This window comes from Malus sylvestris, chromosome 1 (assembly GCF_916048215.2).
Source record: "Malus sylvestris chromosome 1, drMalSylv7.2, whole genome shotgun sequence".
Classification (NCBI taxonomy): domain Eukaryota; kingdom Viridiplantae; phylum Streptophyta; class Magnoliopsida; order Rosales; family Rosaceae; genus Malus; species Malus sylvestris.
The window spans coordinates 12,122,627-12,144,898 of record NC_062260.1 but is presented as its reverse complement, the minus strand read 5'-3'; the positions used below and the strand labels follow the sequence as shown (position 1 = coordinate 12,144,898).

Below are 22,272 nucleotides of genomic sequence, written 5' to 3'. Positions count from 1 at the left end.
TAGATTTAACACATCCTAACTCAAATCTCATGCCCGAAGTCCATTACACTTCCACTACTCAAGGAGACGTATATCGTCCAAGCTCTTCTAACCCAAATGGCAAACAACACTTGTCCTGACAAGTCATAAAATTGACAAACGCCCTTGCGCAGCAGATGACCTTGGTGAATCAACTATTGCAACATACCGAGATGCAGCATGCCCCAGACGAGATGTCCCGAAGTAGGACAAGGGTAGACGACGAACCTCTTCAGCAACATCCCGGTAAGCAGCCATTCGACCAGCCACAGACCAAGCATTAGGGCAGTGTACACTCTCGATTGGGTCCTTGAGATAGTGTATACTCTCGTCTTAGCCTGCGAAGAAGCGTGCACTCTCAGTTAATCCCACGGACGAGCATACATTCATGGTTGGGGCCATACTTCGATAATCAACATGAGCAACCTTCCAGGCGAAATATTCATTAATGACTTGGCCCTTAAATAACATCATGTACCTTACATCGGAGTCGGTAGCATGATGGACAGAGAGAAACAGTCACTTAATTTGGCTTAAGTTCAACTGCCAGCCTACGAAGAACTTGCTTGCCTGCTAGAAATGTACCATATGCATTGCAGTCGTGGCATAGACGAGCTGAAATGTGGAAGAATAACCTAGACTAGTAGGTCACGACCGGGGGCAACTAAGAGCTCTGCCACCCCCAATAAAGATAAATTTAGAAAGAAGTAGAGAGGCCCCTGACTGAGCGATTGCACGATTTTCAACGCAATGAGGTCACTGACGAGGCACTACAACAAGACATGACCAACATAAGTAGGTTACCCTTCATGGACGAGATCAAGTAGGCAGAGCCTCAATGCAAATTCAGCATGCCACATTTCACATTTTTCAAAAGAGATAAAGACCTGGACAGACACCTAAAGCATTACTGAAGTGCAATGATCCTCTATCGGAACAACGACGCTCTCATGTGTAAGATATTCGCCACCACTCTACAAGGCGAGACGCAAGATTAGTTCCACACCTTGCCGCCACAGTTTATCTAAACTTTCGATAAGCTTTCTTTGGTTTTCACCAAGGAGTATTCACTCTATCGCTCGATCAAGAAGAAGTTTGATCACTTGTTCAACATGAAGAAGAACCTAAATGAGTCGCTTCGCGATTATGTGAAGAGGTTCAAAGTAGAGAAGGCAACGATAGTTGGATGCAACAACTCGATAGCTAGTGTAGCCTTCCAAAAAAGACTCACAACAGACCATCTGCTGTTCGGAGAATTGATCATGAAAGAAGATCTAACTTTAGCATACTCTTTCACTTTGGCAGAGAAACATGCACTTTGGGATGATGCTCGGCTAGCAAACAAGGCACCCGAACAACCTCGAAAAGAATAGGCAGTAGCTCAAAAGAATGAGGACAAGAAGCAGTACAACAACAAAAGCATGCAGAAGGCTAAGCGCATAGACCGATCCCCGACTAAAGGATGCCCGATACCTAAGAACTACTCTAAGTTCTCGATCCCAATCCACCAAATCTTCCACGACATCAAGAGAGAACCTTGGTTCAAGTTGCCGAAGCAATCAAATGGAGATACCTCCAAGTTAGACCATAACAAGTACTACACATTCCATCAAGATCCCGGTCACACAACTGACGACTACTACACTTGGAGGAACTACCTGAAAAAAACTGGTGAATAAAAGCAAGGTTGACATATACTTAGAACAAGCCAGCCGCGCAGCCTAGAAGGAACGTAAACACTGACGAAGAGCCATCAACCAATACAATTTGAATTAATGGCATCTTCGCCGAGTTCGAGCACTTGGGGACCAGCAACAACTCCAAGAAAAGAAAGATTCAGCAGGCTTTACTAGTCACACAAGTCCAAGCAGTTAACACCCAACCTGGCATTAACTTCACCGAGCAAAATACCGAGAGCGTCGATTTCCCACATGACGATGCAATAGTGGTATCTGTCCAACTAGCCCACGCTATAGTCAACAGAATGATGGTTGATAACGGAAGTGTGGTCAACTTACTTCAGCTCTCAATAATTCAGAAAATGGGTCTAGAAAACATAATTATACGCCAAGCGGAGGTATTCACCGGATTTAACGGACACACCTCAACTACCATCGGCAACATCACACTTGACGTGAGAACACTGCCAATTATTTAAAAGTAAATCTTCACGATTGTAAGACACCCATCTCCCTACGATGAGATTGTAGGGCGACCTTGGCTGATAAAGCTGGATGTCGTAACCCTAGTCAAGTATCAAAAGATTCGATTTCGCATCTCGAGATAAGGAGTCGGAGAAATCAAGTCTTACCAGGTCACATCTCGATGATGCACTGTGCAAGTTCTTAAGGAGTAAAGAAAGAAGACCTTTACCCCGTAGAGGTTACCGAGGTCCAAAGGGACGACGAAGCTACCAAATAGTAATTACAGCAAACATATCAAGAATATGGTGTCTAAATCAACGTGCCAATAGACGAGACGGGATGGAATGTCATGCCCCGATCCCGACATACGTCCAAGATCGACACGTGATGTCACTAAATGCCCGTAACGCAACATACCCTGCCTTTATCATATGTACCAAGTATAATTCAAGATCCAGATACATGATAATTTTTTGTACACTTTATGGCTGCATCTAACCTCCTCGTTAGACTGCCTACGTACCCTCATTAAGGATCAAGCCATTCATAGTTCGTCTTCTTCACTATAACTCGATATAAATCACAGTCCGCTTAAGCCGAAAGGCATAACATTTCTTAGTCAATCAGTAGAACTTGACAAACATGAAATTACTAGACTCAAGGTTACATAACAAACCCACCCGAAAATCATGATTTTCCTTCCATCTTTTATATAATTCATTATATAGCAACATGATACCGCAATTCACAACATATATCATATCAAGAACCGACGAAGCACAGTACCATTCTCTAGCCACATTAATTAAGTCATTTGACCAAAATAATAACAACCATAACCATATCTTCTAAATTCATACTTATGAAATCATAATTGAATCATAGAGTCACCCAGACGTCTAACAGCTTTTCTAATTCAATTCACAAGATTCTCGAAACCATGGCTCACAATTATATTAAAACTAAGGCTAGAGTGACATAGTTAAGCCAAGCCTACATTTCTGAAGCTGATATCAAATCCAAGAAACCAACAAGTCAAGTGATACGATTTCGGACCATCACTCAACGGAATCTAAACAAGGATACGATTCCAGACCATCACTCAACGGAATCCAAACAAGGATACGATTCTGGACCATTACTCAACGGAATCACGAAGTAGAAGGAATTCCGGACCATCACTCAATAGAATCCAAATAAGGATACGATTTCGGACCATCACTCAATGGAATCCATATGGATATGGTACCTTCCGAATGTACCAGGTATATCTAAACCTCATCACCTTTATAATCACAACGTAGTCACCTACCATATTCACTTCTCATGGCCACCAACTAATATGTTACACAAGCATATAAGTGCTACAACATACTTCTAATAGGATTCTAGGATCACATTGTCATAAAAGTAATCATACACAACATACTAATCATACAAAACAACCCATATTCCCAATATGCACGTCAATTCCCACATCATAAAACTACAACGATGGCTAAATATAAAAATTAAACATTTTATAGGAAACATAATCATAAACCATCTCATATCCACTCAGTACAATAATTATGAAAACAGGGAAATCACCTATATCACATATATTAAAGTCACTCACATTTTATCATATCATACCATTTATGCAAATCAACCAACTTTCAAATATGCAAGTCAAATCACATATCACAATCATCAACAGTACACGAGCCAAATCATGTTTAATAAACATTGGTCTATGGCTAAATATATAAAATCACATTTCAATAAAAATCATATTTATAAGACCAATTCATATTCACAAATGATACTAATATAAGAAATTAAGATAATAATCATATTTCATATATTCAAGTTGCTATCTAACCAATGTAGGCCCACTAGACTTCACTTAGTCCCCCGTAGCACTAATTTTAGTAATTAGGACGTTTCGAGACATGTTGATCAAAAGTCAACTTTCGATCAAGGTAGGGTCCACAATTCTACACAATTCAATCCGGAAGATCCACACTTTGGATTTTGGATCCGTAACTTTTCAAAGTCCACATTATGCTCAAATAACAACATACTAAAATCTCAACAAGATCCGACGGTCGGATCTCCGGCAATTTCAAAATTCAAGTGGCGGTCGACATTTAATTTTACAAACTTAGAAATCCAATTAGGGAAGATCCGTACATCGGATTCTCAATCCGTAAATTTCTATGATGCAAAAATATTATGTTCTATCATGCAGTAAGGTTTGGTGACTATCCAACGGTCGAATCATCGAATCATATTTTTGACCTAACCACGTATCGTAATGAAATTAGGTTCAAACAATCAAACATATCATAAGGATATCAATTATGAAATCATGGTATATAATTGAACTTAAAAGGACATCATCGGCCCACTGGCCAGGCCGCCGCTACACGCGTCGCAGCGGGTGGCGGTTGGCCGCTCCGACTTGCTGGAAAATTCAATTATTTTTAAAAATTACCAAAAATTACAGAAATGAAGATCTCAAAGATTAGAGCAAACTTTATACCTGTGGCCAAGTCCAATTTAGCCGGGAAATACTTCAATTTCACTCAAACTCGCCGAAACCCTAGAAAAATGTATGTTTTGATTCGGCTTCCAATCGAACTCCGACGCCTCCAACACTGCTTGGGCTTTGTTCTTGGGGTTGAGGGAAGTCTTTTGGTGGTGGTCATGGATGGTGAAACTTGCCGGAGCCACCGAAAAAAGGGATAAAACCGTCGGAACACCCGAGGGTTTGTGCCTTCGAACTGGAAAAATGGGAATGAGTTTGGGAAGTCTAACACTACAAAGATGTAGGGCTCATCAAGGGCTTTCCATGGGCACCAAGATCATCTAAAACGGAGTTCGGATGAAGGAGATATGGCCGGGTCAAATATGGAGGTTCGCGGGTCAAAAATGACTCAACCCGGGTCTTTCTCCTTTCCCCTCCTTGGTCTGTTTTCTAATTGGCTGCTCCTCCTTTCTCCCTCTCCTTCCTGTTGGCCAAGCCTCCCTCCTTTCTCTCCTCAAATTCCTCTTCCTTTCCTTTTCTTTTTCTTTCTCCATTCCCTTTTTTTTCAACCACCCCTCGTGGCTTTTTCTTTAATCTTTTTTTTTTCTTTTGTTTTTTTTCTCCTTAATTAATTAAGGGCAATTTTTTAATTGTAGCTTTTGCACCATGATATCTTTTGAATACACAATCTCAACACTCTACAATTAATACAAATCCCAAAATTTATATAATAACTCCTTAATACACATACGTAGTTTGCAATAGTGAAATTTAGGGACGGGATTTCACATGGAACCCCAAAGAGGACGCTGAGCACATCATTCTTGATCCTCAATAGCTGGAGAAAACTACTAGAATCGGCTAACGTCTAAGCCCGAAAGAAAAAGAGGAACTTACGACTTTCCTTGGGGAAAATCGTGACATCTTTGCATGGTTACCTTCTAACATGCTCGACATTGATCCTAAGATAACTTGCCACAAGCTGCACGTCGACCCCGTTGCCAAACCAGTGATCCAAAAGAGAATGCATTTCACACCTAAACGAGTGGCGATCATCGAATCGGAAATCGACAAGCTATTATAAGTCGGATTTATAGAAGAGGTAGTACACTCAACATGACTTGCCAACATCGTGCTAGTAATGAAGAAAGAGAAGGGCAAATGAAGGGTTTGTGTAAACTACACCGACCTTAACAACACATGCCTGAAAGATCCTTATCCAGTTCCCCGAGTCGATCTACTAGTAGTTTAACTTCCGGGAACCACTACAAGAAAACATGGATTAGGTGATTGAATTTTTTGTGGCGCGTGCAAATTCATCACATTTGGGTAAAATATGTGACGCTTTTTTGAAAATCGTCACATTAAGATTTTCATAGGACACCAAAATATTTTGCTTCACTTATACTTTTAGATTCGTCACAAATAAGTGAGCTGGAAAGTTTACCGCCCAATGAAATGTTAATATGTGACGAAATTTAACATTCATCACATAACAAAAGAGAAGGCCACCTGACCATTCCTCACATATAACATTAAATTAAAAAAATTAAAAAAATTAAAAAAATTAAAAAAATATTGAAAGTAATTATCAAAACCCCTAAATTGTAAAGCCTATTTCATTTTGTTCTCACCCATCCCATCTTTAGCACGCCTTCATTATACTCCATCGCCTTCACTCTGACAATTAGCCACTTGGTGATTGCCAGTGACGGCGACCACAACCTATCCTTCGTCTCCCTCCATCAACCACTCGTCTTACTGTCACTGTCGAAGTGCCCGGGCATTCAATATCTGAAATCCCCAATACAGGGGGCTTTTATGCATTTCGTTCTCCAAAACTTTGGGTATGTTCTCAATCTCTAGATCGTATCCATTTCCCTTTAGCTTTTTGTTTAGTCTCAACTTTATGGTGCTTTTCTTAGATTTGCTCTATCACTTTAAGTTATTTTTGGTAATGAATTTGGTTGAGAATCTTAGTTAGGTTTGTAATTTTTTTTCTTGGTTGATTGGGTTTGAGGATGATTAATCCACTTTCTGAATTTTAATTACTTTGAACTTTGATTTTTGGGAAACTGCAATTTCAAAAATCCAGACATGATTATATCTCCATAATTTCTATGACAGAATGTTCTAAAAAAGATTCACATGTACTGCCTGATTAGATTATTTACCCTGAATCATGAGGTACATCTATAAATGTGGACATTTTGCTTAGACGGAATAGCTTCCACCTCAATGCTTCAACCATGTATGGTGTCCTTAAATCCAAGAAAACTAACTAAACTAAAATAAACTCTCCCAGTCATTTAGCATGGGCGGTGAGATGAGGATCGGAGGAATTTTGGTCAGTTTCTGGTCCACCAATTTTAAAATAGCCACATAGCCCCAAGAAAATAGACAGCAAGTGGTTTCCAGCAAGCTGCCTTTTTCACATCCAAACTTGTTTTCCCACTTTACAAATATTCATTCAAACATTAATTTGCTATACTGAACCCCTCACGCATTTTGTTTGACTAGCCTAAAACTTAAGTCATAAGTTGCTAAATCCCATAAACATATAGCATTTCTAGCAGCTTTAGCTTTACCGCATCAGCACAGATCCCAAACTCTAAAGATGAAACAAACTAGTATTAGAATGTGCCTCTCATCATTTCTAGCCCATCATCATCACAAACGTTTAAACTAACTTGAATAGGGAAAATGGAAAACAGAAACACTTAAAAGATCTATACTATTGACAAAGGATATGAATATAGCCAAGGTCTTGGGAGAATATTCTTCTGAATTTAAAAGAATAAAGTAACCATGAACGTTCAAGCATTCTATCATAAAATTCTACGGGCTGACTACTAAGTGTGTACATACTATCCAACATAATAATACACATCTAAAACTCTAATGGAAACTGAGCACGTAGAGATCTGTCTTATGTTCTTAACATTCAATTGCAACATGATAACCCCTCGTTTTATAGACCAAAAATAAAGAATAATGGGTAGAAAGTAACATTAAGGGAGAGGAGGAAAAACAAATGGTAAGCACTACTAGTCAAAATTTAGTTGGCACAACTGACTCACTTCAAGTAACTTATAACTTTCAAGTGCTTGGTAATGGTGATTTTTTTTTAAAGTAAGTCATATATTATCCCTCTAGTTTGTGTTCGTATTCTTGTTTATGCTAAATGTAATATAAGGTTTTTAAATAATTGAGTTTGCAAATGTGGTATTTTTAATTTTTGAGTTGGCTTCAGTGGAGGCCATTTGGACTAAGTTGGGAATGCTCATTTTCTAGTTTCTGAATTCCTAAACAAGATCATCAATTTGAGCAGCTTTCCTTTTCTACTACATTGTGATGGCATGCTAAATTAGTGAAATCAAATACACAAAAGGAGAATAAAGATATGATAGCACAACTGAAGGGTTGCAAGCCAAGGGCATACCAATAGCATCTCCAAAGGTAGTGATATTAGTTTAGCCTTCATTAGTAGTGATATCAGTTTAGCCTTCATTAGTAGTGGTATCAAATTGATCTTTATAAAAGTTGAATGCTTTAAAATGACAGTGAATAAGTAGTTTACGGTATGAAACTAGATATATTTTTCTTGTTAATTAATGGAATTTTAATCTAGGATGTTTGCAAGCAAAATTCATATAATCGTAAGAAACAAATTAAAGTATTACCACAATGGGGCAAAGCCATTTCATCCAACATGCAAGGAAGGCTCATAAGGTAATGACATTAAAGCACATATAAAACTCATCATGTAATTTAGATAGGCTCGTCTGTTATGTTTCGTTCTTCTTACTGTAACTATTTCTTCAATTCTTATTTTCTTCTCTTTTGTTAATGTTATTCAAATTCTCAATGCACCTGCTATTGTCTAGACAAACATACACCAATGTTTTCTTCTCTTTTATTATGTAAGGTTAAGATGAAGAAAAAGAATGTAAGGATAAGATGAAGAAAAAGAAGGATGGAATTAAAGGAGAAAGTATTCAAGAAGCACTTGAGGTAGTGATGGTGATCTTTCAAATGACAATGATACTTGTGCTGAATTGAAGACCATGATATGGTTGATGACTTACGTATTTTGTTGTTGGTTTCAAACATGCACATGGTATACTTGTTTTATTACCAACTCAATGGCTTAGAATCTTGTTAACATCTCAATATGTCTAGAGGTTTTAGGATGCTTATGTTAGCTTTTGAGATGTACATTTGGTGTATGTATTGGACGTTACCTAACTTATTGATCAATGAAATGTGATTAACCTAAGTATTACCTCATATTTGTTATGAATGCTAATTCTAGATGACAAAGCAGGGTACAAATTGTTCCTAATAGGTATATGAAATGACACGTGACACAAATTGCGCCACATGCCAAAGGAATATGTGATGCTTTCAATCTCACTTATCCTCAGCCATAGCATTCTATGATTAGATTGCGTGATGATAAATTCCTCACTTATACATTTGTTATGTGACGAACTTATAGGTCACTAACTTTTGTGTTTTGTGAAGCTTATTTCGTCACACGTAGAGTTATTAAGTGACGAATGTGGCGTCACTAATACTAAAAACATGTGGCGAATGAAAAAATTCGTCACTAAACTATAGGTGACGCTGTATAGGTGACGTGCATAGTGACGCTGGATTTTCATCACATATAATCAAATGTGACGAATTTTCATGTTTATGTGACGAATGTTTGTTGCCACCTAAGCCATGTTTTCTTGTAGTGAACCAGTTGCTTAGTTTCTTGGACACATACTCCGACTACAATCAAATAGCCATGCATGACCCCGACAAGGAGAAAACCACATTCGTGACCGAGCATGGCACCTATTGCTACAAGGTCATGCCTTTTGGCCTTAAGAATGCGGGAGCCATTTATAATGACTAGTAAACATGATGTTCAAGAAACAAATTGGAGTAACCATGGAGGTCTACGTTGACGACATCATGGTGAAGGGCAGACAATGATTAGAACACATCGGTACCTTGGCGAAAACATTCAACATTCTTAGAAAGTACAAAATGAAGCTTAATCCTGACAAATGCACATTAGGAGTATCTTCAGGCAGATTCTTAGGGTACCTAGTAACCCAATGACGAATCAAAGCACATCCCAAGTAGATTCAAGCAATCATTGAGATGAAGTCTCCAACCACCTTGAAGGAGATCCAAAGCTTGACCGGACGAGCAGCAGTGCTCAACCATTTCCTTTCGTGGTCCACTGAACGATGCAAGCCTTTTTTCAAAGCAATCAAGAAGGCACAACGAGAAAAATGGGATGATGAGTGCGAAAGAGCTTTCCAAGACTTGAAGAAGTATCTCACATCACCTCCCTTACTATCCAAATAGGAAGTAGCGGATGACTTATACATCTAATTGGCAGTCTCAGAAGTAGCAGTGAGCTCTGCCCTTATATGAGAAGAGCTGGGGGCCCTACTGCCAGTATTCTACACTTCTAAAACTCTTCTCGATGCGGAAACCAGATATTCAAAGATTGAGAAATTAATTTTAGTGCTAGTTGTTACGGTTCAGAAACTCAGACCATATTTTCAAGCTCATATAGTCATCGTCATGACTCAGTATCCTCTATGATCAATCCGACATGGTCTGGATGCTTCTTAACAAGTAATGAAATGGGCGTTGGAACTTGGCCAATACGACTTAGTTTTTCAACCCCTCACAGCAATAAAGGCCCAAGCCTTGGCCGACTTCATAGCAAAATTCACGCCTAGCCTAGGCGACCCAACGACGCCCCAGAGGCAACTAAGCACGCCCTAGCCACGCATGCTTCACCCGATGGAGACTTCTGGCATTTGCACTTCGACGGTGTATCTAACTATAAGGGCTCGAGAGTAGGCATGATCCTTGTCACCCTAGACGGTTCGATGCTCGAGTAGGTAATCACTCTAAGCTTCAAAGCATCTTACAACGAAGCAGAGTACAAAGCCTTAGTAGTAGGCTTCCGAATGGCAAATGACTTCGCGGTGAAAAAGTTTGTAATTCATTTTGATTCTTAGCTAATCACCAACCAGACTACTGGGGAGTACACGGAAAAACATCTGAAGATGGAGCAATACCTAGTGAAGGTACGAAAGTAACTTAAGGCGCTTCAAACTTACACATCACTCAAGTTCCGTGAGCAGACAACGCCCACGTAGACACGCTAATAGGCCTAGGCTCTACCCTTGACCATCAATTTAAACGCTCTATTCCTGCAGAAAATCTAAACAAACTGAGCATAAAGGCGGAGCCAGCAGCTGAGGTGTCACAGGTTAATACAATTCCAAACTGGCAAGATTCCATTATAGACTACCTGCTCAATGACACACTCCCCATGGAAAGATTAGAGTCTAGAAAGCTCTTAACAAAGGCAGCACGTTACTATATGTGGAACGACATTCTCGTCCGAAAATCTTACACTGGACCACATCTCCACTGCCTAACGCCTTTCGAGGACCTAAAGGTTCTAAGTTCAATCCATGAAGGTGTTTATGGAAATCACTCCAAAGGTCGATCCTTAGCATAAAAGGATCTTAACGCAAGCTACTACTGACCTACTATGCATCAAGATGCTAAAGATTAGTACAAAAGTGCCACCGCTGCCAACGCTACAAGCCCGTACCAGCACTATCTGCTAGTGAACTACACTCGCAGACAGGTCATTGGCCGTTCATGCAGTGGGCAATCGACTTGGTAGGGCCAATGTTGCCTGCTACTGAGGGTAGAGGCATGATGATTGTGGCAACTGAGTACTTCACTAAGTGGGTAGAAGCATACCTATAACAACCACAACTCAGACTGACATAGAATGCTTCATATGGTGAACATCATTTGTCAATTTGGCATCCCTCAATCCATCATCACAAACAACGGCTCGCAATTCATAGGTAAAGATTTGGCGAAGTTTTTCTAGAAATATGGCATTAAGCATTACATGTCCACGCCGAGGTATCCCCAAGGCAATGGGTAGGTCGAAGAGTCCAATAAGACGATTCTTGACTGCCTTAAGAAATTCCTTTTTGACAAGAAGGGAAAATGGCCAGACGAACTTCTTGGATGTCTATGAACGTATCGCACAACCAAACGACGAGCAACCGGTGAGACTCATTTCTCTTTGGCATTTAGTTCAAAAGTAATCATTCTTCCTAATGTCATCGTGCTAAGTATTAGCACTTTACTGCCAAGCATCGAGCATAACAAAAATGAGATGGCCACAAATCTAGATCTGGCAGAGGAGGAAGGCAAGAATGTCATCACCCACATCGTAGCCCACCAGCAGCAACTTCTCTCCAGCTACAACAAAAGGGCCAAGATCTAGCAATTCCAACCCAGAGATCTAGTTTTAAGAAAAGCCTTCATCACTGCCCACATGGGAAGTCAGTATAAGATCAGCAAAGTAGGCGGCAAGGGTAGTTACACCCTCGCCACCATGAACGACAAAGAGATCGAAAAGCAGTGGAATGCCTACAATCTGAGGAAGTACAATGCTTGACCTCCTACTACGTCAAAGCCCAAAGACTCATGCAGCTCGACGGGTCTAAAGGTCAAAGGGTTGGGCATAAATAAAAAAACGAAGATGAAGAAAATCGAAGAGAGCAAGTTTATTAAATTTTCTAGGAAAATTGATAAACAAATAGCAAAAGCCGAAGGAATTCAAGCAAAGCAAAAGCAACAAGGAAAACAAAGAAAATCCTAAAGGCTATCTAGAATACTACCCCTTAGTAGCTTGGGCATTCCATGACATCTTGGCCGCTACACCATTAGCAGCTGTGACGCCCTCAGTAGCGAAATCATCTAGTGCTTCACCCCCGCTACCCTATTCTAGGCACCAACTTCTCCAACTACTTCACCAATGGAAGCCTCAAAAGTAAAGGCAAGAAAGTCTTCCAAAAAAATAAAAAAGGTCTCGAAGTCTTTCCCAGCAAACTCAAAGTCAGACGGCCTACTAAAGAGATGATCTACATAACCCATCTTGTATAAATCGACTTGACTCTGAACAAACGAAGCCTTGAGCCCAACCTTCTCACCATTCAATTGTTTATTCTCCTCGAGCAGACCAACATGGACGCGCTGTAGCTCATCCACTTTATTCTTTAAACTTTCGTTGATCTTCAGTGCACATTGGAGTTCCAACACTTAGGGTTCAAGCTTATCAACAAACTTCTTGAAGTGGATCACTTGATTATAAGCAGTAATCAACTTTTCATCCTTTGTGTAAGCAGCAAAACGAAGTTCAAAAACGGCAAGCTCAAGATCTTGAATTTGAGGTATGTAGCATCCAATCTCATTCTCTGCACTTTCATACTTAACTTGGATTACATCAAGCCTAGTCTTCAAGTCAAGGATCTCTTGACGAGTGGTCTCAAGCTACATAGAAGTAGGGGCAGAGATATTAGACCCTTCCAAAGCGACGAACTTAGACTTCAACCTCTTGATCCTCTCGGTAGAGGAATAAACTTCAATTGCCATAGTCTTTACTAACTCATTGGCAGCCTTGGTATCCTCTTGGTTAAGAAGCATAGACTCGACTACCAAAATCACCATTTTCTACATCATAGCAAGCAGAGCAGTCATTCTATATTCGGTCGTATGCTTCGCAAAGGAACTTAGGCAAACAACCCCTCTAACATCATCGACAAGCTTGGCATACGTGTCCATATCTTCAAACAGATATGGTTTCAAGAACGCACAAATCTCAACGGCCTTCTCAGAAGTAGGCTTGTTGGATTTCTCACAACTGCTAAAACGAGCAGTCTTATCTTTCTTAGCAGACGAATCGATCTCAGCAGCAAGGGGAATGGGCCTTGACGCCACTTTAACAACAAAGTCCACCTTATTGCTCTTTATAATAGTAAGCCTCTCCAAATAGGAACCAGGATAAGCTTCCAAATGACGTCTTGGCATAGATTTTGGCACTAAGGACACGATAGAACCTCAACGCTAAGCAATCATATCAGCAATCATACTAGCCACATTTGGCATAGCAAGTGTCACTGGCTCGGATCTAACAGCCCCATCTTTATTCCTTTTGGAAGAAGTCAAGTCAATCACAAGTTTATAGGCATCAGGCTCTTTGGCTTTTTCTCAGCCGACATCTCTTGAACAGGTGGGGAAGACTTCTTCTTTCCACCTTCATTCACAGCAAGCTTTATGACAGTGATCAGACGAGCTAACACCTCCGTCTTGATCCGCTTTATCTTTTATCTTGGGGGCAGCCCACATTTCTCCCTACGAAGAGAACTAAGCAGCCAACGCCATTTATGGTACTCAGTGAGGATACCTAAAGCAACATGCACCTTTTTCTTATATGGAGAAGTCTTGGGAGTTAAGTCCAACTCCAAATCTACATAAGCAGAGGAGAACAATCAAAAAATCAGAGAACAGCTCAGCAAAAGCACAAAGCAGCCTATAAACTAAGCAGTCTACTTACCGGTGATGAAAATTGTTAGAACACATAGCTCAAGGGAAGAATCAGACTCCCACTCTCCACTTATTTCCAGCCCAGTCATGATCTTTCTTGCTCGAATGATCAAAGAGCCTATGGGGGGATTGTAGCTACCCAACTCCCTCAATATGGCCTATGTCAAAGAAGTGCCAGAATTAGTTGACAGTTAGATCCAAGTCAAAGAATTGGCTTAGATTGAGGAATCTCACCATCACATGAACCGCATGTGGAGAACATTGAGCGGGGGAACACTTCATGGAGCAAAGCACTTCTTGGAAGAAACACAGCATAAGAAAAATAAATCCCAACACGAAGTAGTTGGGGTGAAACTTGATGGCTCCAAGCCCCACTACATGGCTCACGGTTGCTACCTTCCTTGACACGCTTCACATGCACCCTAATTAGAATGGCGTGCCTATATGCTTCAAGAAAATCTCCGAACAAGTCATTAGAGCTAATTTTGAAGTGAGCAGCCTTGAAGTAGCCCACACCATCATTACCTTTGTGGCTTGAAGAAGACATGCTCGAACAAATTTTCTACAAAGACGCAAGAAAGAATCGTTAGAAGACTACAGAAAAAAAAAAAAAAAAGGCAGCCTAGCCCGCATTGGATCCTATCTCTCCCTCTCAGCCCAACACGCCAGGTGGCCCAGCGCACAAGGAAGCCCAGCACGCCAAGCACTCTCTCAGCCCAAAGGTCTCACGACCCAATCCAAAAGGAAGGGGGCTGACGCCCCTGCGCTTCCCTTTCTCTCTCACATTTCTTTGCATACGGGCCTAAGCCCAACAAGGAAGGAGGTCCACGCCTCCTTAGACCGGTTTAGCACCTCATTAGCTCAACCTAAGCCGAGACGCACCTAGTAACCCACGGTAGCAACCATGCCGTTGTTCCCTAACCATTTTTTACACATCCTCTACCCCAGTCGAGCCAAATTTCAAGCCCTGAGGCTCAAAAAAAAAATTAAGAAGACAAGGAAAATTAATTTTTTCTTACCTTGGTGCAGCATGAAGACGAAGAAAACAACGAAAGACGGTCATTTGCACGGGCACGTGTAGAAGATTGCTAGGGGAGGTGGAACCAATATCCTTTAGCTTTCTCTCTCTTGTAGAGTAGAATAAATTGCTCTCCGAAGTTGATTTAACCATCTACTTAAGGTAGACTTAAATAGACTTTAAAAGTAATTTATTTCCCTTTCCTAGAAGGATCTAATTTCCAATTAATGTGGCAATCTACATCAAAATAGGAATATGTTTCCTAAAGCAAGGGAATATCTCTACAACTGCTGCCCTTTCCTATGTGCAGCCCAACAGGAGTGGGGGCATTTGTGGAGCCAAAAATAATCAAGAAAATTATGAAGGTGACACGTGGACTTTTGGATAAAAAGGACAAAATTACACTCGAGGCACACCAGGATTCCCACGCACATGTAACGGACATTAACGGCTTAAATCAAGGAAGAGTCAAAAGTGATCAAAATGATATTTATTCAAATCCATCTCATCACTCCTTATCAAATCCTCACTCACAATTTAACTCTCAATTTTCCTATTTAATTTAGGATTAATTGACAAATTAATTGCAAGATATTATTTCACATAATATCTTGCAATTATACTCATATTTCCACCATATATGGCCAGTCCCTATTCTCCAAATAAGGCCGGCCATTCCCCTATAAGTAGCTTTATTCTCCAACTAAAATGCTAAGCCATTCTCTACCCAAAAATTCCCAAACACATTCTCTTTCAAATTCTAACTTTGACATCAGAAATTCTTCGGCCAAAGCCTCCCTCCCCCCACCCCATTCATCATGGGCGCGTGAGGCTTTTGACCTTAATTTTAGGTGTTATTATTTTACAGGTGCATTTTCGTCAAATGAGAAGAAGGCGGAAATTTGCATCCACAATCTACTTTCAAGTTGCACGTCATGGACCATCCTTGCACAATATTAGTTAAATCGAAAATGTTTGAAACATCTAATTGAGTTCGAAGAAATTGACAAATATTATGTTTTAAGAAACATTGAATATCATCATGGCAATGAATTGAACAAATGGTTTCATATTTAATTAATTTTTTGCAAGAATATCTATGAACAGAGACTTAAAAAACATTGAAATTTGTATGGTGGCTTTTGTAATCTATTTGTTTGCAATGTAAAATGAACGCTTACTTTCTTACCTTCAATTAATTCCATCTTTTGTCGTTGAGTTGAGACTCATGGGCAAATTCTTATTCATTTGAAAAGGCTTAATATTTATACACATAAGTATCGAACACCTTGGATCCAAAAAAAAAAAAAAAAAAGGGTATCGAACACCTCATCCCTTCTTGTAACACGCAAAAGAAATATAAATGAGAGTTCAAAGTTCAAACTCTAACATAGGGTGTGAAGGAAAATATATACTCTTCAACTAAACGTTGTTAGGGTCAAAAGAGACTATTGGTCCCACTCTTATAGGACAGTAATTGTATTGCTCCCACTATCATAAGCCTTGTGGTTGTCGTTAAGATAAATATCATACATAATACATTTAAACTCTCTTTGCGTATTGCAATCATATGGACAAAGTAATGTGTAACAATTACAGATCCATTTATATCTTGATTAATTAACTTTAAATTGATCTGCATATCACACTTCACAATTCAAATAAACCATAATCTAACAATTATGGAGGGAAACTTTCAAGAATATGCTTCTTGAATTGATAAGGTGAGGTTTGACAGTGGCTTTAATTTAGAGGAGGAAAGAAAAGTAACCAACTGATAAGAGTGTTGGGTTTCTACCTATGTATTATGAGTTCGAAATTTTCTCTTTTGTCTAAATTAATGTAATATTTTGAACTCTCCCTCTCCTCTTAATAAAAATAAAATAAATAAAAATAAATAAATAAATAAAAACAACTGGGAAGGGACTATGATGTGTCAAACTAGAAGCAATTATATGTTTCTTGTGACATTGATGTGTCAAACTAGAGGAATGGAAGTATGAACATAATATGGTATGGCCAGCATTTGTCTGGTTTGGGGGGAGGTGGCTACTATATATTTCTATTTCTTGGAGAAAAACAAAACAGAAGATGGTAGGAGTTCCAAGCTTGGAGGAGATCAAATTCATATCCCTGAGTGGCCCCAAATTATATGTAATAATTGGCTACATGTCAATCGAGAGAGATGGGATATCAATACGTTTTATCAAATTCAAGTTTTCTTTTTCCTATCTTTTTTTTCTTTTGATATTCATTACCAACAACACAAATTACAATATAAAGACTCAAAGACCAACAAGCACAAACAAGCAAAAGTGGACCACCCAAACAAACCAATAAAAACCCAACCAAAAGTTGAGGCCCGAAACAAACAAAAAAAAAAAAAAAAAAAGCTAAAAAAACTGATATTTCCAGTGCGTCTCGACTAGCACAAATCCACCTCCCCAACCAAGCATCTCCTTGCCGATCTCATCATCCAACCCCAATCATCTATCCGAGCACAACCACGAAGTTAAGAGAACCAACGATCAGTGACCATGAGCAACACTGTCAATAAAGGCAGACGACAAAAAGAAGGTGATGGTATTAGGAACACCCGAGCCAATGAAAGCACTGAAGCTCTACTAGTATACACTTATATATATTAAAAAGGGTAAACCTACTAGTATACCAAAAACTTAATTGAATTTATACATAAGCATATACCAAATATTAAGAAAATACAACAAACGGCAAGTATGAGAAAGTCCAAATATATTAAAAAATATAAATGATCTGAATTTTCAAAATTTTTAGAACGACTCCGATTCTTAAAATTCTGAATATTTGAATATAAAAATTGTAATATAATCCAATTCGATTTCAAAATTTAAAACGAAATTGAAAAGTTATTTCCGGTTCGATCGGTCCAAAAACACCCCTAGGCCTATATCCTTTGATTTATTTACAAGAAGCCAAGATCAGATAAATAATAATTTTTTTTAACAAACAGAAAGCAGAAAAAGATTAAACAAATGCTCCTCCTTGAAATATTTCGTGACTAATTCATGAAACTTTGTGTCCATAATCGGGATCGTTAATATTATAAATTATTACGTAAAGTTTTTTTCTACAAAAAATCAATAAAATAAAAATCTAGCCAATGAACCATATAAAAACAATAGATAAATTTGGTAAAAGCATTACAAACTGTCAATCTATTTATTACAAGTTATCACTAAACAACCTTAACTTTACTTTTTTTTTTTTTTACAGAGATGAGTTTTTTTAACACAATAATATATAATACGGATTGTTTTGGATTATAAACACGAAATTATGTAAATTGACCATGGAGGGTTTAGAGTATGAACCCTTCCCCAACCCTGATGAGCTAACCATTATTCAAAGAAAAATATTACTCTGAGAAAAATAAAAATAAAACAGAGTTTTGGTACCCTTTTACCCTTTATAATCATTGTTCTTACAAAATCGACCCCTAAGAATTTTAACTGACAAAACCTAAATCACACATATCCGCCATCTCTGACGCTGGTCTGCAACTCTCTTTCGCCGTATCTCCGGCTGATGTGCAGAAACCCTTCGGTACTCTCCCAACTTCGAATGCATCTCACGGTACTCTCTCTCTCTCTCTCTCTCTCTCTCTCTCTCTCTCTCTCTCACGCACACACACACAGAGGACACACGGCACAGAAATATGAAATTTCTTTCAATTGTGCAAGTTAAAAAAGATGAAAGATTTAACGTAATAGCAGATGTGATTGTTCAATGAATATTTAGTTTCCGTTAATCAATTTAATTCATATGCATCACTTGAAATCTCAAAGAGAAAGAATTATCGATCGCTTGATTTCTGAAACAAAAAGAAAAAATGCTTCAAACTTGTATTGGACTTCTCTGTATAGCACTGTTGCTGTTGGTGTTCAATCATCGTATTTTATACTTAGTATTATTTTAATTACCCTAAAAAATTGACCCAACATGTCGAATTAGGTTCTTTTTGTATGTCAAGGCTTTCCCTTTTCATACCATATTGCTGATTTCCGCTGCGGATTAGGCTAGTTGGACAGTACAGTGTGCTCCCTCCATTGAATCCGAGTTCAAATCTCTCTCCCTGTAGATTAGAGTAGTTTAAAACATAGCCGTACAAAATGTTAAAAGAAAAAAAAAATGGTTGACCCTTGAACCAGTCTGTAATCTGGGGAGGATTTCATAGAATTCCCGTGCCATAATATGCCTGTAAATGATTTACAATTTCCTAGTAACAACCAAGAAGAAGCTTAAATAAGTGCAAGTGATTATTCAAAATCTTTTATTTGACTTAGATTTTTAACCCTTTTAAGCTCTGATTTTTACCTTGCTAACTCGAAAGGCGATTAGTGTAGGGAATTAACTCTCTCGTTATATTTTACAGAAATCCCATAGTTCTTTCACTTTATGTACACTGCATATCCAAATTATTGTATTTTAAGGTGGCTGTATGTTTTTGGGGGCAATAGACAACTGTGGAAAGAATTTGGAAATACACTGTCAGTCTTTGTTTGTTCTAGCGTGTAAGATGACTTATGCCATTGCCCTTGCCGTATGGGTCCAATGCCTAACTAGCTCCGAACTCATATGGTTGATGTGTATCCCCGTTGGGAGGAAACAAAGCATAGGGAGACTAAAGCCACTTATAAATCACATGGTATCCAAAATATGTGAGAAATACGATTTTCCATATTATTTGAATAAGTCAAGGGACTCTTCTACATTTTAATAAATTTGTGACACCTGATTACCTGTGTTCGCCGAAGATTTTCCTTGTAAGAAATTTTCGTTTGCTTTAAGCCATCAATATGAACTTTGACGACCATTATATTCCCATATTGTTATTTTGTAAATTAGAAAAACACCTCAATTGGAGAAAAAAAAATAAAAACCCTTGTCTATCCACTTGTCCTGTTCTAAATGATTCTTATTTGTGAAATTTCTAGGGAATTACGAAGTAAGTTAAGTTGTTCTGTGAAGTATTGAGTTTAACTGTTTTTCTGTTAAGTGTGATGTTATCAAGGGCTTAAATGTGAAAAGCCCTATCCTTGTTTTTTGGGGTGTATTTCTCTTTTAGTATTTTGAGAATAAACTATTTCATGTGAAGTTTAGTTAACCTTATTTATGTTGTTTTTTAATGTGTGTGTATAGGAACATATTTGGCAGTTTCCAATCAGGCCTTTGATTTCTCGTGTGCTTTTTTATCAGGTACAGTTGTACGCTATGCTTTAACATTTTAAGCTTATAGGAATTCTTTCCTCTTTTTTTGTAGATCCTTTCTTCTTCATTTCTCATCCCAAACTACTGCTGATACCGATACAGTAGTATAAATAAAAATGGAGCTGACCACCATTAAAGATGCATTTGATCGTGTTACAAAGAAGCAAAAGCTGTCAAGCTCTAAAGCTCAAGAAGTGTTCGATCTGATCGACAAAGAAATCAAGCAGACATTACAGAAGCTACAATCATCTAATGATCGTGAATCTCAGATTGATTGTAAGTCTTCTCTTGCTGAACTTAAAGCCAAGTTAAAAGATATAGCTCCACTCAGTCAGTTGGAAAGCACGCAGAAGGAACTGAACCTAGCACTTAGCAAGTATCCAAAGATTCTGGAGAAATCCTGCATTCCTGATATATCCAAGGCTTATAGAAACATTGACTTTGATACCGACACAGTTAATGAGATAATTGGCAGCCATTTATATCGGCAGGGCCTATTCGAAGTTGGTGACTGTTTCATAAATGAGACTGAGGAATCTGAATCTGCAGCTGCTATGAAATCTCAGTTTCAGGAATTGTTTCAGATAGTTGAAGCAATGAAACATCGGAATCTAGAGCCAGCACTGAACTGGGCCGTGACTAACTCTGATAAACTCAAACCAAATGGATCAGACCTATTACTGAAACTTCACAGTCTGCAATTTGTCGAAATAGTGCAAAAGGGAAATAGAGATGGGGCTCTCCAGTATTCAAAAACTTGTCTTGCTCCTTTTGCTTCCGACCATATGGCTGAAATACAAAAGCTCATGGGGGGTCTTCTGTGGACTGGAAGGCTTGAGCACTCCCCATACTCTCACTTATTATCACCAGCCAATTGGGACAAAGTGATGGGGGAGCTAACCAGGCAGTTCTGCAATATTCTGGGTCAGTCTTACAAGAGCCCGTTAAGTGTGACAATGGAGGCAGGGATTCAGGGTTTGCCACCTCTTCTCAAGTTTATGAATGTAATGGCAGGAAAGAGACAGGAATGGCAGTCTATGAAGCAGTTACCTGTACCAGTGGAGTTAGACCGTGAGTTTCATTTCCATTCTATATTTGTGTGTCCAGTATCAAGGGAACAATCAACAGAAGAAAATCCGCCTATGTTGATGTCATGTGGACATGTGCTCTGCAAGCAGTCTATTATGAAGATGTCAAAGAACGGTACAAAATCTTTCAAGTGTCCATACTGTCCTTCAGACGTCAATTCCGCACAGTGTAGGCCGCTTGTTTTCTGATGCATCTGCGAAAGGAACTAGTTGCAACCGTGTTTCTCCCCACCCTTACAAACTAGTCATGCTGTGTTGTGTAGTTACGATATGTGGTTATGGTGCCGTGTCAAAAGTGTCAAAAGCCGGTCTGTTTGGTTTGTTGAAGCATTTGTTGTAAACAGAAAATTCCTTTTACTGGCCGGCGGTTAAAGAAATCCACTTCCCCTGGGGCTAATTTGAATGCATCATGATCTGGACCCCAAGACAAGGGCATGCTGCCTCATCCTTCTGAGTAAGTTATACTTCTCTATCTGTCTCCTGCTGGGTCATGTAAACTCTAATGTGCTCATCAGGCTTCGGGGCTCAATTGTTGACCCGATATTACAAAGCTGCGTCGTTTGGGTCATGTAAACTATAACCAGGAATATTATCAGATCGTAGTACTGAGTGACATATTTATCTCTACTAATTAATAAAATCATCTTTGTCAACCAAAAGAGGGTAAAAAGACAAATTAGTCTTCTATCCCTAAAAAAAAATGATGGGTAATAATGTAATTTCATAGGTTCAAATTTTACCTTTTTTTTATTAAGGTCTCATCTACAAATGATGTTAAAATACTTCTAATATTTAAAAAAA

At 38.8% G+C, this 22,272-nt stretch overlaps 1 protein-coding gene and 1 long non-coding RNA gene across 2 annotated transcripts; both read left to right on the top strand.

Moving 5' to 3' along the window:
* The first annotated feature begins 6,330 nt into the window (after window positions 1–6,330).
* LOC126626356 (uncharacterized) lies at window positions 6,331–8,926 on the top strand. Its single transcript, XR_007624666.1, has 3 exons — window positions 6,331–6,521; window positions 8,006–8,133; window positions 8,603–8,926. It is a non-coding gene; the product is annotated as an uncharacterized LOC126626356 (long non-coding RNA).
* A 9,679-nt stretch (window positions 8,927–18,605) lies between these two features.
* Window positions 18,606–22,130, top strand: LOC126626315 (protein RMD5 homolog). The gene is made up of 2 exons (XM_050295607.1): window positions 18,606–18,748; window positions 20,436–22,130. Exon 2 carries the CDS (start codon window positions 20,500–20,502, stop codon window positions 21,658–21,660), a length of 1,161 nt encoding a protein of 386 aa, XP_050151564.1. The 5' UTR covers window positions 18,606–18,748; window positions 20,436–20,499; the 3' UTR covers window positions 21,661–22,130.
* Window positions 22,131–22,272: the final 142 nt, after the last annotated feature.